Below are 14,808 nucleotides of genomic sequence, written 5' to 3'. Positions count from 1 at the left end.
GTGATATACGGCGATTGGCCACCATCGCAACCCCACGCACTGTGTAAGTTCAACCTAAAATGCAAGTATTTAAGAAATATTAGCAAACAGAATGGTGACTTGTTAAGACACTCAGCACATAACTATAGATCGCTCTCCCACCGAACTCAGAATGGTACTATCCCAGAAAATGGCTACCAGACAGTGCTGCCACCTATCACAAGTCATAACGGTCAGAGTGACACTGACTACAGCAGCTATGCCAATGGTAAGTCTAATATTACTAACTTAAGATTGTCTCCCTTGATGCTGGTATGAACAATGTTATATATATCAGACTATAAGCCATTAAGGCTTGGTCTTAAGTCCAGATTTATAATGATTACTGATAAGTAAGGTTACAAATAGATGCTAAGATGTCACTTTCCTCTAATAAGCCCTCTCCTGGGTCCTGACTGAATCAGAATATAGCGAGGTATAAAGTACACACACGCATATACATATATGATTACAGTCTCATTCCAACTCAAAATTAAAGACGGTATTTTTTGAGAGATTTGGGCTATACTCATAATGTGATACATTTCTCTATTGTTTTTGTATTGTTTTGATTTTTATATGAATTTCTGTCAATTCTTTGTTTTGTAGATAACAAATCCATTCATTACTTGTCATGATTTGAAATGAATTCAGCCGTAACATCATTTTAACACAGGTCATACAATATGTATCAATTACACTCAAATGATGACTTAAGTCAACTCATCCAGGGAATAGCAATTTTGTTGTGGTAGAAACAGGCCCCACTTGTATAAAACATCTCAACTTGAGATTTCCTCAAGTCGAGATTTTCCTCAGCTAATATCTCCTTGAAAATATCTTGTATGAAAATTCCGCAAGGAATTTCAGGATATCCTAGCCGATGCCTTCCTCCTGTTCCTTGAGAAAAATTTATACAAGCCGTTTTTGAGGAGATATCAGCTGAGGAAAATCTCGACTTGAGGAAATCTCAAGTTGAGATGTTTTATACAAGTGGGGCCAGGTCACACAAACTTCTGGTTGCTATATATGGTATTTCTTTCACTTTCGTTTATTTTTTTTATGACAAATTTGATTGAAAGACATACCCAGATACCGTATACAAGAACGCCTTGTTGATTATCCTCTATGTATTGGTATTTTTTTCAAGTTTTACCTCTGAAGAACATCTGATGGGCAAAATGATATTGTATACTATATATAGAAACACAAAACTGTCTGCCAATCATAATGAGTGTAATGTACCAATCAAAATCATTGGTCAAATATCGAGCACATCTTCTAGATAGTGTATTACATTACCTTACATTCAAAACGCTTCTGAGCCATTGTTACAGCAGATCTTAAAAAAAATCCTCATACTTCGACATTCAAACAGGTATATGTTTTAAATAATAGGTTGCAAATATTGACATTCGAAAGACATTGACTAAAGTCTGTTTACATAAGGTCCTATAAAGTCTTCCTGAATAGACACACAAAGTACTGTCAGGCACACTGAGATTGATCTTTGGTGTGTGTATTGGCCCACTAGTCTATAAATTGACTTTTTCCTGGAGGACTTTCAACACATTTATAATATTATAGACAGATCACAAGTTCAGTTTATTTTTTTACACAAAGTTAAAAGATTCAATATGCTATTGGAATTGACTGACCTTGTTTTTTTTTTTAAATATATTGATTCTGGATAATTACAGTGGAGCCCTACCTCCACAGACTTACAGGAAATTCACGACGGTAGTATTACAGTAGTCTTGATATTTATTAAGGAATTTTAGATAAGGTTATCAGCACGCAGAATTATTGATATATATATCAATATCCAAAAATATTTCTTTGACATTTACTTATAAATTTATAAAACAAAAAATATCTGAATCAACATCATTAAAAGATATTCTGAGTCAAAAGTAATTTTCTGTGTTCAAATAGAATAGATCAAATGTTACAGTCATTAGGGAATATATAATCTGTTTGATATGTAGTAGACATATGAAATGATTTCCATGTTTAGAAGGGACCTTTATATCAGTCTAGGTATTGTAGGTGTATCGTCTATACCTGGGGTATATAGGTATTGTAGGTGTCTTGTCTATACCTGGGGTATATAGGTATTGTAGGTGTCTTGTCTATACCTGGGGTATTTAGGTATTGTAGGTGTCATGTCTATACCTGGGGTATATAGGTATTGTAGATGTCTTGTCTATACCTGGGGTATATAGGTATTGCAGATGTCTTGTCTATACCTGGGTTATATAGGTATTGTAGGTGTCATGTCTATACCTGGGGTATATAGGTATTGTAGGTGTCTTGTCTATACCTGGTGTATATAGGTATTGTAGATGTCTTGTCTATACCTGGGGTATATAGATATTGTATCTGTCTTGTCAATACCTGGGGTATATAGGTATTGTAGATGTCTTGTCTATACCTGGGGTATATAGGTATTGTAAGTGTCTTGTCTATACCTGGTGTATATAGGTATTGTAGATGTCTTGTCTATCGTGGTGTATATAGGTATTGTAGGTGTCTTGTCTATACCTGGTGTATATAGGTATTGTAGATGTCTTGTCTATACCTGGTGTATATAGGTATTGTAGATGTCTTGTCTATACCTGGTGTATATAGGTATTGTAGGTGTCTAGTCTATACCTGGGGTATAGGTATTGTAGGTGTCTTGTCTATACCTGGGGTATATAGGTATTGTAGATGTCTTGTCTATACCTGGGACATATAGGTATTGTAGGTGTCTTGTCTATACCTGGGGTATATAGGTATTGTAGGTGTCTTGTCTATACCTTGGGTATATAGGTATTGTAGGTGTCTTGTCTATACCTGGGGTATATAGGTATTGTAAGTGTCTTGTCTATACCTGGGGTATATAGGTATTGTAGGTGTCTTGTCTATACCTTGGGTATATAGGTATTGTAGGTGTCTTGTCTATACCTTGGGTATATAGGTATTGTAGGTGTCTTGTCTATACCTGGGGTATATAGGTATTGTAGGTGTGTTGTCTATACCTGGGGTATATAGGTATTGTAGGTGTCTCGTCTATACCTGAGGTATATAGGTATTGTAGGTGTCTTGTCAATACCTGGGGTATATAGGTATTGTAGGTGTCTTGTCTATACCTGGGGTATAGGTATTGTAGGTGTCATATCTATACCTGGGGTATATAGGTATTGTAGGTGTCTTGTCTATACCTGGAGTATATAGGTATTGTAGATGTCTTGTCTATACCTGGGGTATATAGGTATTGTAGGTGTCTTGTCTATACCTGGTGTATATAGGTATTGTAGGTGTCTTGTCTATACCTGGTGTATATAGGTATTGTAGGTGTCTTGTCTATACCTGGGGTATATAGGTATTGTAGGTGTCTTGTCTATACCTGGGGTATATAGGTATTGTAGGTGTCTTGTCTATACCTGGTGTATATATACCTGGTGTATATAGGTATTGTAGGTGTCTTGTCTATACCTGGGGTATATAGGTATTGTAGGTGTCTTGTCTATACCTGGGGTATATAGGTATTGTAGGTGTCTTGTCTATACCTGGGGTATATAGGTATTGTAGATGTCTTGTCTATACCTGGGGTATATAGGTATTGTAGGTGTCTTGTCTATACCTGGGGTATATAGGTATTGTAGATGTCTTGTCTATACCTGGGGTATATAGGTATTGTAGGTGTCTTGTCTATACCTGGGGTATATAGGTATTGTAGATGTCTTGTCTATACCTGGGGTATATAGGTATTGTAGGTGTCTTGTCTATTCCTTGGGTATATAGGTATTCTAAGTGTCTTGTCTATACCTGGGGTAGACAATGGTATGTATGTGTTTAATGCGCAGTTAGAATCATTCAACAGATTGATTTTAAGGTATGCAGTGTACAGTTGTGTGTAAAATAGCTATAAGAAATAGAGACTAAATACCTTGGTGCAGCGAATCAAAATAGATCTCACCAGTGAAAGGTCTTATATATCTCTCTCATGCTGACTGTTACACTATGTTTTTATGTTTGGAATTCAATGGATTAAAGGACTGGTTGACATTTTCACAGGGAACTGTCAAGTGTTGTGTTCAATTCAAACACATCTTCTTCACTGCAGGTGTAAGGTCTTAACTTCAAACATAAAAGATTTCATACAATACATATTTCTATGCTGGTGGGCTGTTGCAAACGTGCATGTTGATCTTACACATTGGGTATGATAAACTACAGACTACAAATTAGGGAGAAAGTTTAAGGATGAGTCAGCTTATACAAAAAAAAAAAGGAAACTCATAGCAAGAAGTACAAAAGAGGCTGGAAATCATGAGCTATGCAACATAAATTTTGCTGTAAACAGTGACCACTCACTCATAAACATCTAATTAACATCTAATTAACATCTAATTAACACCTAATTAACATCTGATTAACATCTAATTAACATCTGATTAACACCTAATTAACATCTAATTAACATCTGATTAACACCTAATTAACACCTAATTAACATCTAATTAACATCTAATTAAAAATTATGACTCTGTGGAATTAGAAAAGTGCGTGGAATATAAATATAGCTTGACTCTGAACAAGAGAAATCACTTGACCCTGAAAGACAGAAAAGCGATTTGACTCTTAATGGTGTTGGGAGGAGCCAGGAAGACAAAATAAACAGCTAGACTCTATAAGAGGAGAGAAGTACTTGACTCGAGACTTGGCTTTGGAGAAGTGACTTGACTCAGATATGGCTTATATGGAGATAAACTTGACTCTGAGGCATCTATGAGAAGACCCTTGACCCTGAAAGGGTTCAGAGAAGAGCCTTAACTCATGAAAAGGGCCTTGAAGAAGTTCAGCATATCTAAAAATCAAAGCAATATCTAATTAAAACAGAATACTAATCAAATATAACATACTAGCTATAAGAATTTTGAAATTGGGGAAACAAATTCCCCAAAAATTTAAACGCCAAAAATAAACAAGTTATGTATACAGGTGCTATGTATAGAGTAGTATAGTGCATTGTTTGTTATGAGCAAGTGCCCCCCAAGGGTTAGGTAGAATAGTGAGTGTTATGGGGTATAAAGATTATAGGTAACAGTCAGGGTTAGGTAGAATGGTGAGTGTTATAGGGTATAAAGATTATAGGTAACAGTCAGGGTTAGGTAGAATGGTGAGTGTTATGGGGTATAAAGATTATAGGTAACAGTCAGGGTTAGGTAGAATGGTGAGTGTTATGGGGTATAAAGATTATAGGTAACAGTCAGGGTTAGGTAGAATGGTGAGTGTTATGGGGTATAAAGATTATAGGTAACAGTCAGGGTTAGGTAGAATGGTGAGTGTTATGGGGTATAAAGATTATGGGTAACAGTCAGGGTTAGGTAGAATGGTGAGTGTTATGGGGTATAAAGATTATGGGTAACAGTCAGGGTTAGGTAGAATGGTGAGTGTTATGGGGTATAAAGATTATGGGTAACAGTCAGGGTTAGGTAGAATGGTGAGTGTTATGGGGTATAAAGATTATAGGTAACAGTCAGGGTTAGGTAGAATGGTGAGTGTTATGGGGTATAAAGATTATAGGTAAAGATTATAGGTAACAGTCAGGGTTAGGTAGAATGGTGAGTGTTATGGGGTATAAACATTATAGGTAACAGTCAGGGTTAGGTAGAATGGTGAGTGTTATGGGGTATAAAGATTATAGGTAACAGTCAGGGTTAGGTAGAATGGTGAGTGTTATGGGGTATAAAGATTATAGGTAACAGTCAGGGTTAGGTAGAATGGTGAGTGTTATGGGGTATAAAGATTATAGGTAACAGTCAGGGTTAGGTAGAATGGTGAGTGTTATGGGGTATAAAGATTATAGGTAACAGTCAGGGTTAGGTAGAATGGTGAGTGTTACGGGGTATAAAGATTATAGGTAACAGTCAGGGTTAGGTAGAATGGTGAGTGTTATGGGGTATAAAGATTATAGGTAACAGTCAGGGTTAGGTAGAATGGTGAGTGTTATGGGGTATAAAGATTATAGGTAACAGTCAGGGTTAGGTAGAATGGTGAGTGTTACGGGGTAACAGTCAGGGTTAGGTAGAATGGTGAGTGTTATGGGGAATGGTCTAGATCAGATCTAGTTGTAGTTTGATGATAATTACCAGTTCAGTCATGATCAAGGTAAGGATCGCTTAGTCAATGTCAGGGCTATGACTGTAGGTAAGGACAGTTGTATAATAAAAAAAATACTAAAAGCTGTATGTGCTAACCGTCCTAAAGCTGATATAAAGTGTTTGTCATTACGTAAGCTGTCTGATGATAAAGTTGGTTGTCAGACAACTGTACACTTAAGCTAGAAGATCGGTTTTAGACAATTATTGATGAAATGTCAACACTGGAGATGTTCTCCTTGATAACATATTGTGGGTTTACTCGGTCCCCTACGTGTGTTAAGTTAAGAATGTTGTTGAGGACATATCAATCTTGCTTTGATATCAGACGTGGATTTTAGGTTCTGCAGGTATCTATGTGGGAAACATGAGGTTAATGCCTTTTTCAGGCTAAACAATAATCTGGTAAATCTGATGCAAAACTTTAAATGATTAAAAACGAAATCTAGTTCGATATATGTATGTTTGTATCATGGATACTTAAGTCTGGTGGATAACAATGGATGTGATTTTTCTTTTCGTAAGGGAGACATAGAAAGATTTGAATATTTATACAAGATTTTAAACTGTCGACCAATACATGTTGTTATATCATTACAAGAAGGGACAGAAAGACATGCTGTACTTAGTTACATTAAATATATGCATCACTCTCCATTTTTGGTTATGCTGAATTTACACTAAAATGAAAACATGTGAATGGTTTTCAATTCAGATGAATTAAAGTGACAGGACTATTGATAATTTTATACTGACTACTGCTATAGTTGCTAATATATGGTAGACAGATTTCGGTTTAATAAAATAGCATGGAGTGGGTAAATTTTCACACCTCTTTCATTGAACTTCTTTACAAAACGTACATGATATTGAAAACTAATGAATCTGGTTGGGATTCTGTAATCTTCTGTACTTGAAGACAGATATAGGTCTTTATTTTTCAGCATGAACTTTTAGGGGACATGGATAAATAGGTCTTTATTTTCCAGCATGAACTTTTAGGGGACATGGATAAATCAAAGTCAACATGTGAAGTACCTATAGAGCAGAGAGCAAATATAATGCTGTCAATTTATATTCTCTTGGTGTATTGGTGTACGGGTTTGAGGACGATTTGGTGTATACTTTAGGTGTGAGGTTGCATGTGTACCTGTCTAGGTAGGACAGACAGGTGTTAAGGGTAGGGTTACAGGTGTTCACATTAGTCATGTGTGATTGTTGTTGAGATCATTGTTACCCACTGATTGGTATCCCTACCTGTTCAATGTGGGGGATGAAAATATCTTATGATAAATATGAATGCTATAAATTTTAGACAATTACCTCCTTCATTGAATATAAGAGGGTTACCTCCTTTATTGAATATGAGAGGGTTACCTCCTTCATTGAATACAAGAGGGTTACCTCCTTCATTGAATATAAGAGGGTTACCTCCTTTATTGAATATGAGAGGGTTACCGCCTTCATTGAATACAAGAGGGTTACCTCCTTCATTGAATATAAGAGGGTTACCTCCTTTATTGAATATGAGAGGGTTACCTCCTTCATTGAATAAAAGAGGGTTACCTCCTTCATTGAATACAAGAGGGTTACCTCCTTCATTGAATACAAGAGGGCTACCTCCTTCATTGAATATAAGAGGGTTACCTCCTTCATTGAATATAAGTGGGTTACCTCCTTTATTGAATATAAGAGGGTTACCTCCTTTATTGAATATGAGAGGGTTACCTCCTTCATTGAATACAAGAGGGTTACCTCCTTCATTGAATATAAGAGGGTTACCTCCTTCATTGAATATAAGAGGGTTACCTCCTTCATTGAATACAAGAGGGCTACCTCCTTCATTGAATATAAGAGGGTTACCTCCTTCATTGAATACAAGAGGGCTACCTCCTTCATTGAATATAAGAGGGTTACCTCCTTCATTGAATATAAGAGGGTTACCTCCTTCATTGAATATAAGAGGGTTACCTCCTTTATTGAATATGAGAGGGTTACCTCCTTCATTGAATATAAGATGGTTACCTCCTTCATTGAATATGAGAGGGTTACCTCCTTCATTGAATACAAGAGGGCTACCTCCTTCATTGAATATAAGAGGGTTACCTCCTTCATTGAATACAAGAGGGCTACCTCCTTCATTGAATATAAGAGGGTTACCTCCTTCATTGAATATAAGAGGGTTACCTCCTTCATTGAATATAAGAGGGTTACCTCCTTCATTGAATACAAGAGTGTTACCTTTTTCATTGAATACGAGAGGGTTAAACTTCCAGCAGTGGATTGAAAATGGTTTCCAAAAATGAGATGGAGCTAATGTAATTTTCTGTTAACTTTAGATGACAAAAGATAGGTTAATGGACAAAATTGTGACAATCAGCAATTGTTTTATGTGGTGAACTACAATCATACCTTGTGTTAGGCATGTACCCTGTTGTGGACTAAGCCCACAATATTATAATACATCAACATTTTTGGACCATCAATTATGCATGTTTCATCAGCACTGTTTGTCAGGTTCCCTGTACTTTGTTAGAAACCTGAACAGACATTCTTCATGGCTGATACTACTCGACACTGATATAAAACAGTTTCTTTTTACAGTGATATTACATGATGTATAATTTAATGTCAGATGAACAGACAGACATCCTAACTTTTATGATTTTGTATGTGGTGTTGCTTTTTTATCAGACATAATTATAAGCATAATGATTGAAAAAAATATTTTCTAATTTGCAATTGGTATGTTAGCATATCTATAGATATTTCTTTATTCTGTGATGAGGTAATGTTTAATTATATCTATGAATGTTTCTTCAGTCTGTGATGACGGTTTGTTTAAGCCTCTCTATAGATATTTCTTAAGTCTGTGATGAGGGCATGTTTAAGCCTCTCAATAAACATTTCCTAAGTCTGTGATGAGGGTATGTATAAGCCTTTCTATAGATATTTCTTAAGTCTGTGATGAGGGTATGTATAAGCCTCTCTATGAATATTCTTAAGTCTGTGATGAGGGCATGTTTAAGCCTCTCTATGAACATTTCCTAAGTCTGTGATGAGGGCATGTTTAAGCCTCTCAATAAACATTTCCTAAGTCTGTGATGAGGGTATGTATAAGCCGCTCTATGAATATTCTTAAGTCTGTGATGAGGGCATGTTTAAGCCTCTCTATGAACATTTCCTAAGTCTGTGATGAGGGCATGTTTAAGCCTCTCTATGAACATTTCCTAAGTCTGTGATGAGGGTATGTTTAAGCCTCTCTATGAACATTTCCTAAGTCTGTGATGAGGGTATGTTTAAGCCTCTCAATAAATATTTCCTAAGTCTGTGATGAGGGCATGTTTAAGCCTCTCAATAAATATTTCCTAAGTCTGTGATGAGGGCATGTTTAAGCCTTTCTATAGATATTTCCTAAGTCTGTGATGAGGGTATGTATAAGCCTCTCTATAGATATTTCCTAAGTCTGTGATGAGGGCACATAGAGAGGCGACTTTAATCATTAGAGAGTGTAGTCGGTCTGTATGAACCTCACAGATGCTGTATATTACTTTTATATTGGCCAATACACAAATATGTATGTATACACGGGTCATCCTATTTGTAAGAGGTACAGAATGGCTATCACTATATGAGCTGTTCCCCCACCTGTATGTTGATCTAGTATAAGGTAATAAGCCTATTCACACAGGTATGTATTAGCTATTTATAACAGTCATAATTCAGCACTCCACCTGGACACCCTTCCGTATCTACAGCAGGGTTAGCTTTTACTTTCATACTATAAAGCTGGTCAGTTTTTCAAAATCCATATTACATTTATTTATTGTATAAAATCACAAATTCCAATCTCAGTGAAATGTTCGGAAAAAAGCCTTTGACAACTGCAGGTTATCAAATCTTGTTAGTTGATATAGTGTAAAATTCAGTGAAAGTGAACGTAAACGGGGCTTTGATATCGGTCATTATTTAACCAGGTGATGAACTGGCAATGTTTGTTGTGAAGGTTTGTGATCTTATCTCCAGGGACTACTATGTAAAGTTCTGACAAGTTAAATACACCAGTTATTATAAAGTACCATTAAACAGATGTCATCAAACATTTCTAACTTAATCATTTCCTTACAGTTATGTTTTAAGAATTTTATCAAAGTTTCGGAATGATTCTCATAAGATATTAGAAACAATCACTTATTGAATGGCGGGAGAGATTTTCTACATTTCCCATACAGAAGAAATCTATTTTTACTTTCATTTTTAACACAATCAGCATTTCATGCAAAATAGATATCTAATCATTTCAAAAAATTGTCAATTAAATTCTAAGCTGTGTCTTCTGTATATAATGATAAAACTCTTAGTTTACAGAGTATCTACTATTTGGATAATTTCAATCTAGACCATTAAGATAATGTCGGTCTAAAACATTAGGATAATGTTAGTTCTCAGGTGAACCTTAACAAATTCATGGAGACTTGTCAAGACAAAAACTTCAGGTATCTAATGTAACTTTGAAATAATTAACTATAAAAATATTGCTGGAAATTATAAATAACTGTGTCATATGGTAAAACCAGACTTAGAAGTTTATCTCAAGAGGTCATTGATTAGGGATTGTTAACCTAGACTTTCTGTAGAAGTACTGATTAATAGATTACTTTCATACCGGACTATTTAAGGGCTATCAATGCTTTAAACGAATTTCAAATCAATCACACTTGCACAATATTTACATCAAAAAAACAATATTTGAGGCAAAGATTTTTCTATTTTCATGCAATATATATCAAATTTCATCAGTCACACTCCATTTTGGTAATTAAAGTCAGCCTAAGTTTCTCCATATAAATAACCAGAGTGCTAAGATCATTGGTCGTTTTACATTGAATCAAGAGTTCCGTTGTGATCCCCATTTAGCCTGTTTTCTATATAGTGTTTACAAACTGGCCGGTGTTGGACTTAAGCCTGTGTTTTCTTTAGGAATTAGGTTACAGAAAAACCTTTTAAACCATTTAAGATTAATAGACTTTAAATATTCCACTTTTACTTGTTTAAATCTTTTAACCATTTTGAATTTGAAAGAGTTCTCGACTAGCTCTGATCCAATATTGGAGATCAGTGTTGCCCTGCAGCTTTACTATTAATCATTTATTTCTGTGCTGACTGTCTGATCCTACAAACAACACATTTTTTCTATTGTGTGTCGTTATTACCACATTTGTCAAACATATCTCAAATGTCCATGTGGATACTTCTGTGGTCAGACTCATATGTACTGTATTTATTTCTATAATAATCCCATGTGTGACTGTAATAAGCCCATCCATAATATATTATCGTTAATTATTCTGTTATATGTCTATGCCTTACTTTGCGACAAGAGATTAATTGTTGGGCCCTATAGGGTTTAACGGTATTAATACGGTAGGTGTTACCTTAATATATCATGTTCTCATGAATATTCTATCACTTTTCATTGGTTCAATTAAAGGTACATGGCTTTTATATATAGGACTTACCTATGTTATATATAAATGTACAGTGTATGAAAAAAACACAAATATTAATACTTTGTCTTATCACAGGTGTAGACATGATATAAAGCAAAATGTGATATTAAAAGAAACTTTGCTTTTCAGTGGAAAAAAATACTTTAAAATCTATGTTAATATGAATTGTACAAAATAAAGAAATGTTTCCATTAAGCATACAGTACATTGAATGAAAGTTACTGAAAAGAAATCATGACATTAATTGAAATATTCCAAAAATCAACATGATATTAGATAAGAATATGACATTAAGCAGCTTTTTTTTTAATGAAAACAAACCCTTTCTTTGTCTGCCTCTAATATCCAACCCATTAAAACAGCATTTCCAATATGTCAAAAATAATGATGGATGTTCATCTCTTGATTGAAAAAACCTGGGGCTGTATTTACTCACGTGGAACTGAACAAAAACGATTTAAATCTCAATGTTTCTTTTTTCTTATTTGGATTTGGTTTAAATTCAGTACTTGGTGATTTTATCGTGGTTGATCATTTTCACTGCTGTATGACCCCCTAGTTTTACTACCTTTTAACAGATCTCAAAAACTGGTACTGGAATAATTTAATTAAAAGTTTAACAAAAGCATCTTATTTATTGTATATTTTTACTCAATTCTGTTCATACAGTAAGATTACCAACATAGTAATCATTTTGTCTGTGCAGACTTGTATACATGCAAAGCTTAAGTGTAAGATATTTTATGAAACTCTGCCTAGATATAGAGTTCATATTCTCCATAGCATCACATTACCAAATTTTACACTGTATTTTGTTGCTTCTGAAATAAAAAGCGTGCACAAGATATCTTATGATCACCGTAACTGGTATACACTGTCATTGAAAATAAGGAGATGAAGGTGTGGATGGGTGTTCTAAGTAAACCCTTGCTTAATTTATTTCTATTTTCTTTTCTGCACCATTGATAATTTAAGTTCTCTAACACCTAGTGCTATTCAAGGAAAGTAACAATACTACATTGTAGTACAGGAGTATTTTGTGAAGTGTATATGGTTAACACCTTGGTTATAGGTACAGGGTCAAAGGTTATCATTAATGGGGTGTTGTCCGTAATAGTTTGTTTTCTGTCGGTTCAAATGGTACATAGACCCACTCGTAACTCCTTTATCCATTTGTAAGATATAAAAAAATGTTTGGATTTATTTTTTCAGGAACTCTGTCACAAAGTTACACAGGAAGTTCACAACACTACACCCAAAGTTCTGGTGGAGCTCGTGGAGATGAGACAACAAGGTTCAGCTCTGTCAGTGTTGATGACAGTGTGGACAGTGGTCGTCCTTCTTCTCCACCGTTCATTCACGACATGCCTGTACTTACAGAAGACCAGTCACAAGGTCAGAATCTGTCCCATCACCCGACTTGTCATCCCTTATATAATCCACCCATAACCTTCAATACCCTTTTTGGCACCCTTCCCATTTCCCGCATGTCATCCTCCCTTCACCCCTCTGTCATTCCTCCCATTACCCTCCTGTCATTTCTCCCATCATCGCCTCTGTCATCCCTCCCATACCCTCCTGTCATTTCTCCCATCATCGCCTCTGTTCCCCCTCCTGTCACCCCATTACCTGTCCTGTGACCCTCCTGTTACCCCTCCTGTCATTTCTCCCATCATCCCCTCTGTTCCCCCTCCTGTCGCCCCATTACCTGTCCTGTGACCCTCCTGTTACCCCTTCTGTCATTTCTCCCATCATCGCCTTTGTTCCCCCTCCTGTCGCCCCATTACCTGTCCTGTGACCCTCCTGTTACCCCTTCTGTCACTTCTTTCCTTTATCTTTCCTAACACTATCCTATTACCTAAAAAAGTTTACATACAGATTTTACTTATATCACAAGGACAGGCCTTGACCCTTCCTCCAACTTTTCTATCGTTCTGTCCTTCTGTCCTTACAAGACCTATTCATGTTGTGTATGATTCATGTCTAGATTGTAGGAAGGGCAATAACTCTTGTAGATAACCAGACATGCAGTTCATTGCTTATAACTCTATTCAAGAAATAAGTGAAATACACTTTACTGTAGTGCTGTGTGGGTATTACAATTTAGTTGTAGTGATATTTATATACAGTAAATCAGTGGAGTGAATAATTTAGAAATAAAACTGTTTTCTTGCTCTTTTTATAGAAAATGAATCTGATGAAGACTCTGGCGGTGTTGATGATGATGAACTTCGACTATCAACGGGTTATGATGACATGACCTTGTCAGTTCTCAATGTCGTCTTCCCTCCATTTTACTACTCTACCCATGGGCTGTCCCGTCCCTGCACTCCCACGGAGGATGACAAACCAAGGTATGTAATTAGATAGATACCTATTCTACATATAGTGTATTGTTTTCCTGCACATTGTTGATAGATTATGTACAAGTTAAGACATCATGTTGATCAGAACAGGTTCATTCCTATATAAAGATTTTTTCCCATCAGATAATAATTGGGTCAGATTACAGGTATTTCTGTATGGAAATTTTCTTCCCACAATATATTACCAGTGATGGAAATGTATTGCTGTATCAAGTTTTTACTTCTCTCAGATATTACCAGTGATGGAAATGTATTGCTGTATCAAGTTTTTTTTCTCTCAGATATTACCAGTGATGGAAATGTATTGCTGTATCAAGTTTTTACTTCTCTCAGATATTACCAGTTGGTGGAAATGTATTGCTGTATCAAGTTTTTGTTTCTCTCAGATATTACCAGTTGGTGGAAAAAGCCATTGAGTCTTTCATGATCTCACCTGTAGCAAAGGAGACCATCCAGGGGATCTACAACTTTGTCCCTAAGGAGCTGAGACAGTCTGTTCCCGCAGCCTGTAAACATTTCCTCAAGGTAAGCATTCTTACCCTATTGTCTGTTCTTGATATACATTATTGTATATTGTACAATAATAATAGGAAAGATTTGGTTGAATATTTGATATAAACCATGACTTTTGATAAATTTCCATACCCACAATGTTTTATTATAGAGTAACAATTTGTCGGGAAAGTTGTGTCATGGAGAAGAAGGTTGAATCTTATTGAAAATTATGTTTAGATTTTTACTGTCATAGCTCAGTGACCACCATTG

The 14,808-nt window shown here is 35.6% G+C and overlaps 1 protein-coding gene across 1 annotated transcript in view; it reads left to right on the top strand.

Moving 5' to 3' along the window:
- Positions 1–5: 5 nt before the first annotated feature.
- LOC132558598 (dynein axonemal heavy chain 3-like) overlaps positions 6–14,808 on the top strand; it is a gene marked incomplete at its 5' end in the record, with an annotated part of 92,681 nt that continues 77,878 nt past the window's right edge. Inside the window, 5 exons of the mRNA XM_060223186.1 lie at positions 6–43; positions 75–247; positions 12,890–13,072; positions 13,863–14,031; positions 14,430–14,568. Of these exons, the coding sequence (XP_060079169.1) occupies positions 6–43; positions 75–247; positions 12,890–13,072; positions 13,863–14,031; positions 14,430–14,568 (702 nt within the window). The remainder of the gene's footprint in view (positions 44–74; positions 248–12,889; positions 13,073–13,862; positions 14,032–14,429; positions 14,569–14,808) is intronic.

Source organism: Ylistrum balloti, unplaced genomic scaffold, assembly GCF_031769215.1.
Source record: "Ylistrum balloti isolate Yb309-2 unplaced genomic scaffold, AGI_CSIRO_Ybal_v1 Utg370800, whole genome shotgun sequence".
Classification (NCBI taxonomy): Eukaryota; Metazoa; Mollusca; class Bivalvia; order Pectinida; family Pectinidae; genus Ylistrum; species Ylistrum balloti.
This window is presented reverse-complemented; position numbering and strand designations above follow the sequence as displayed.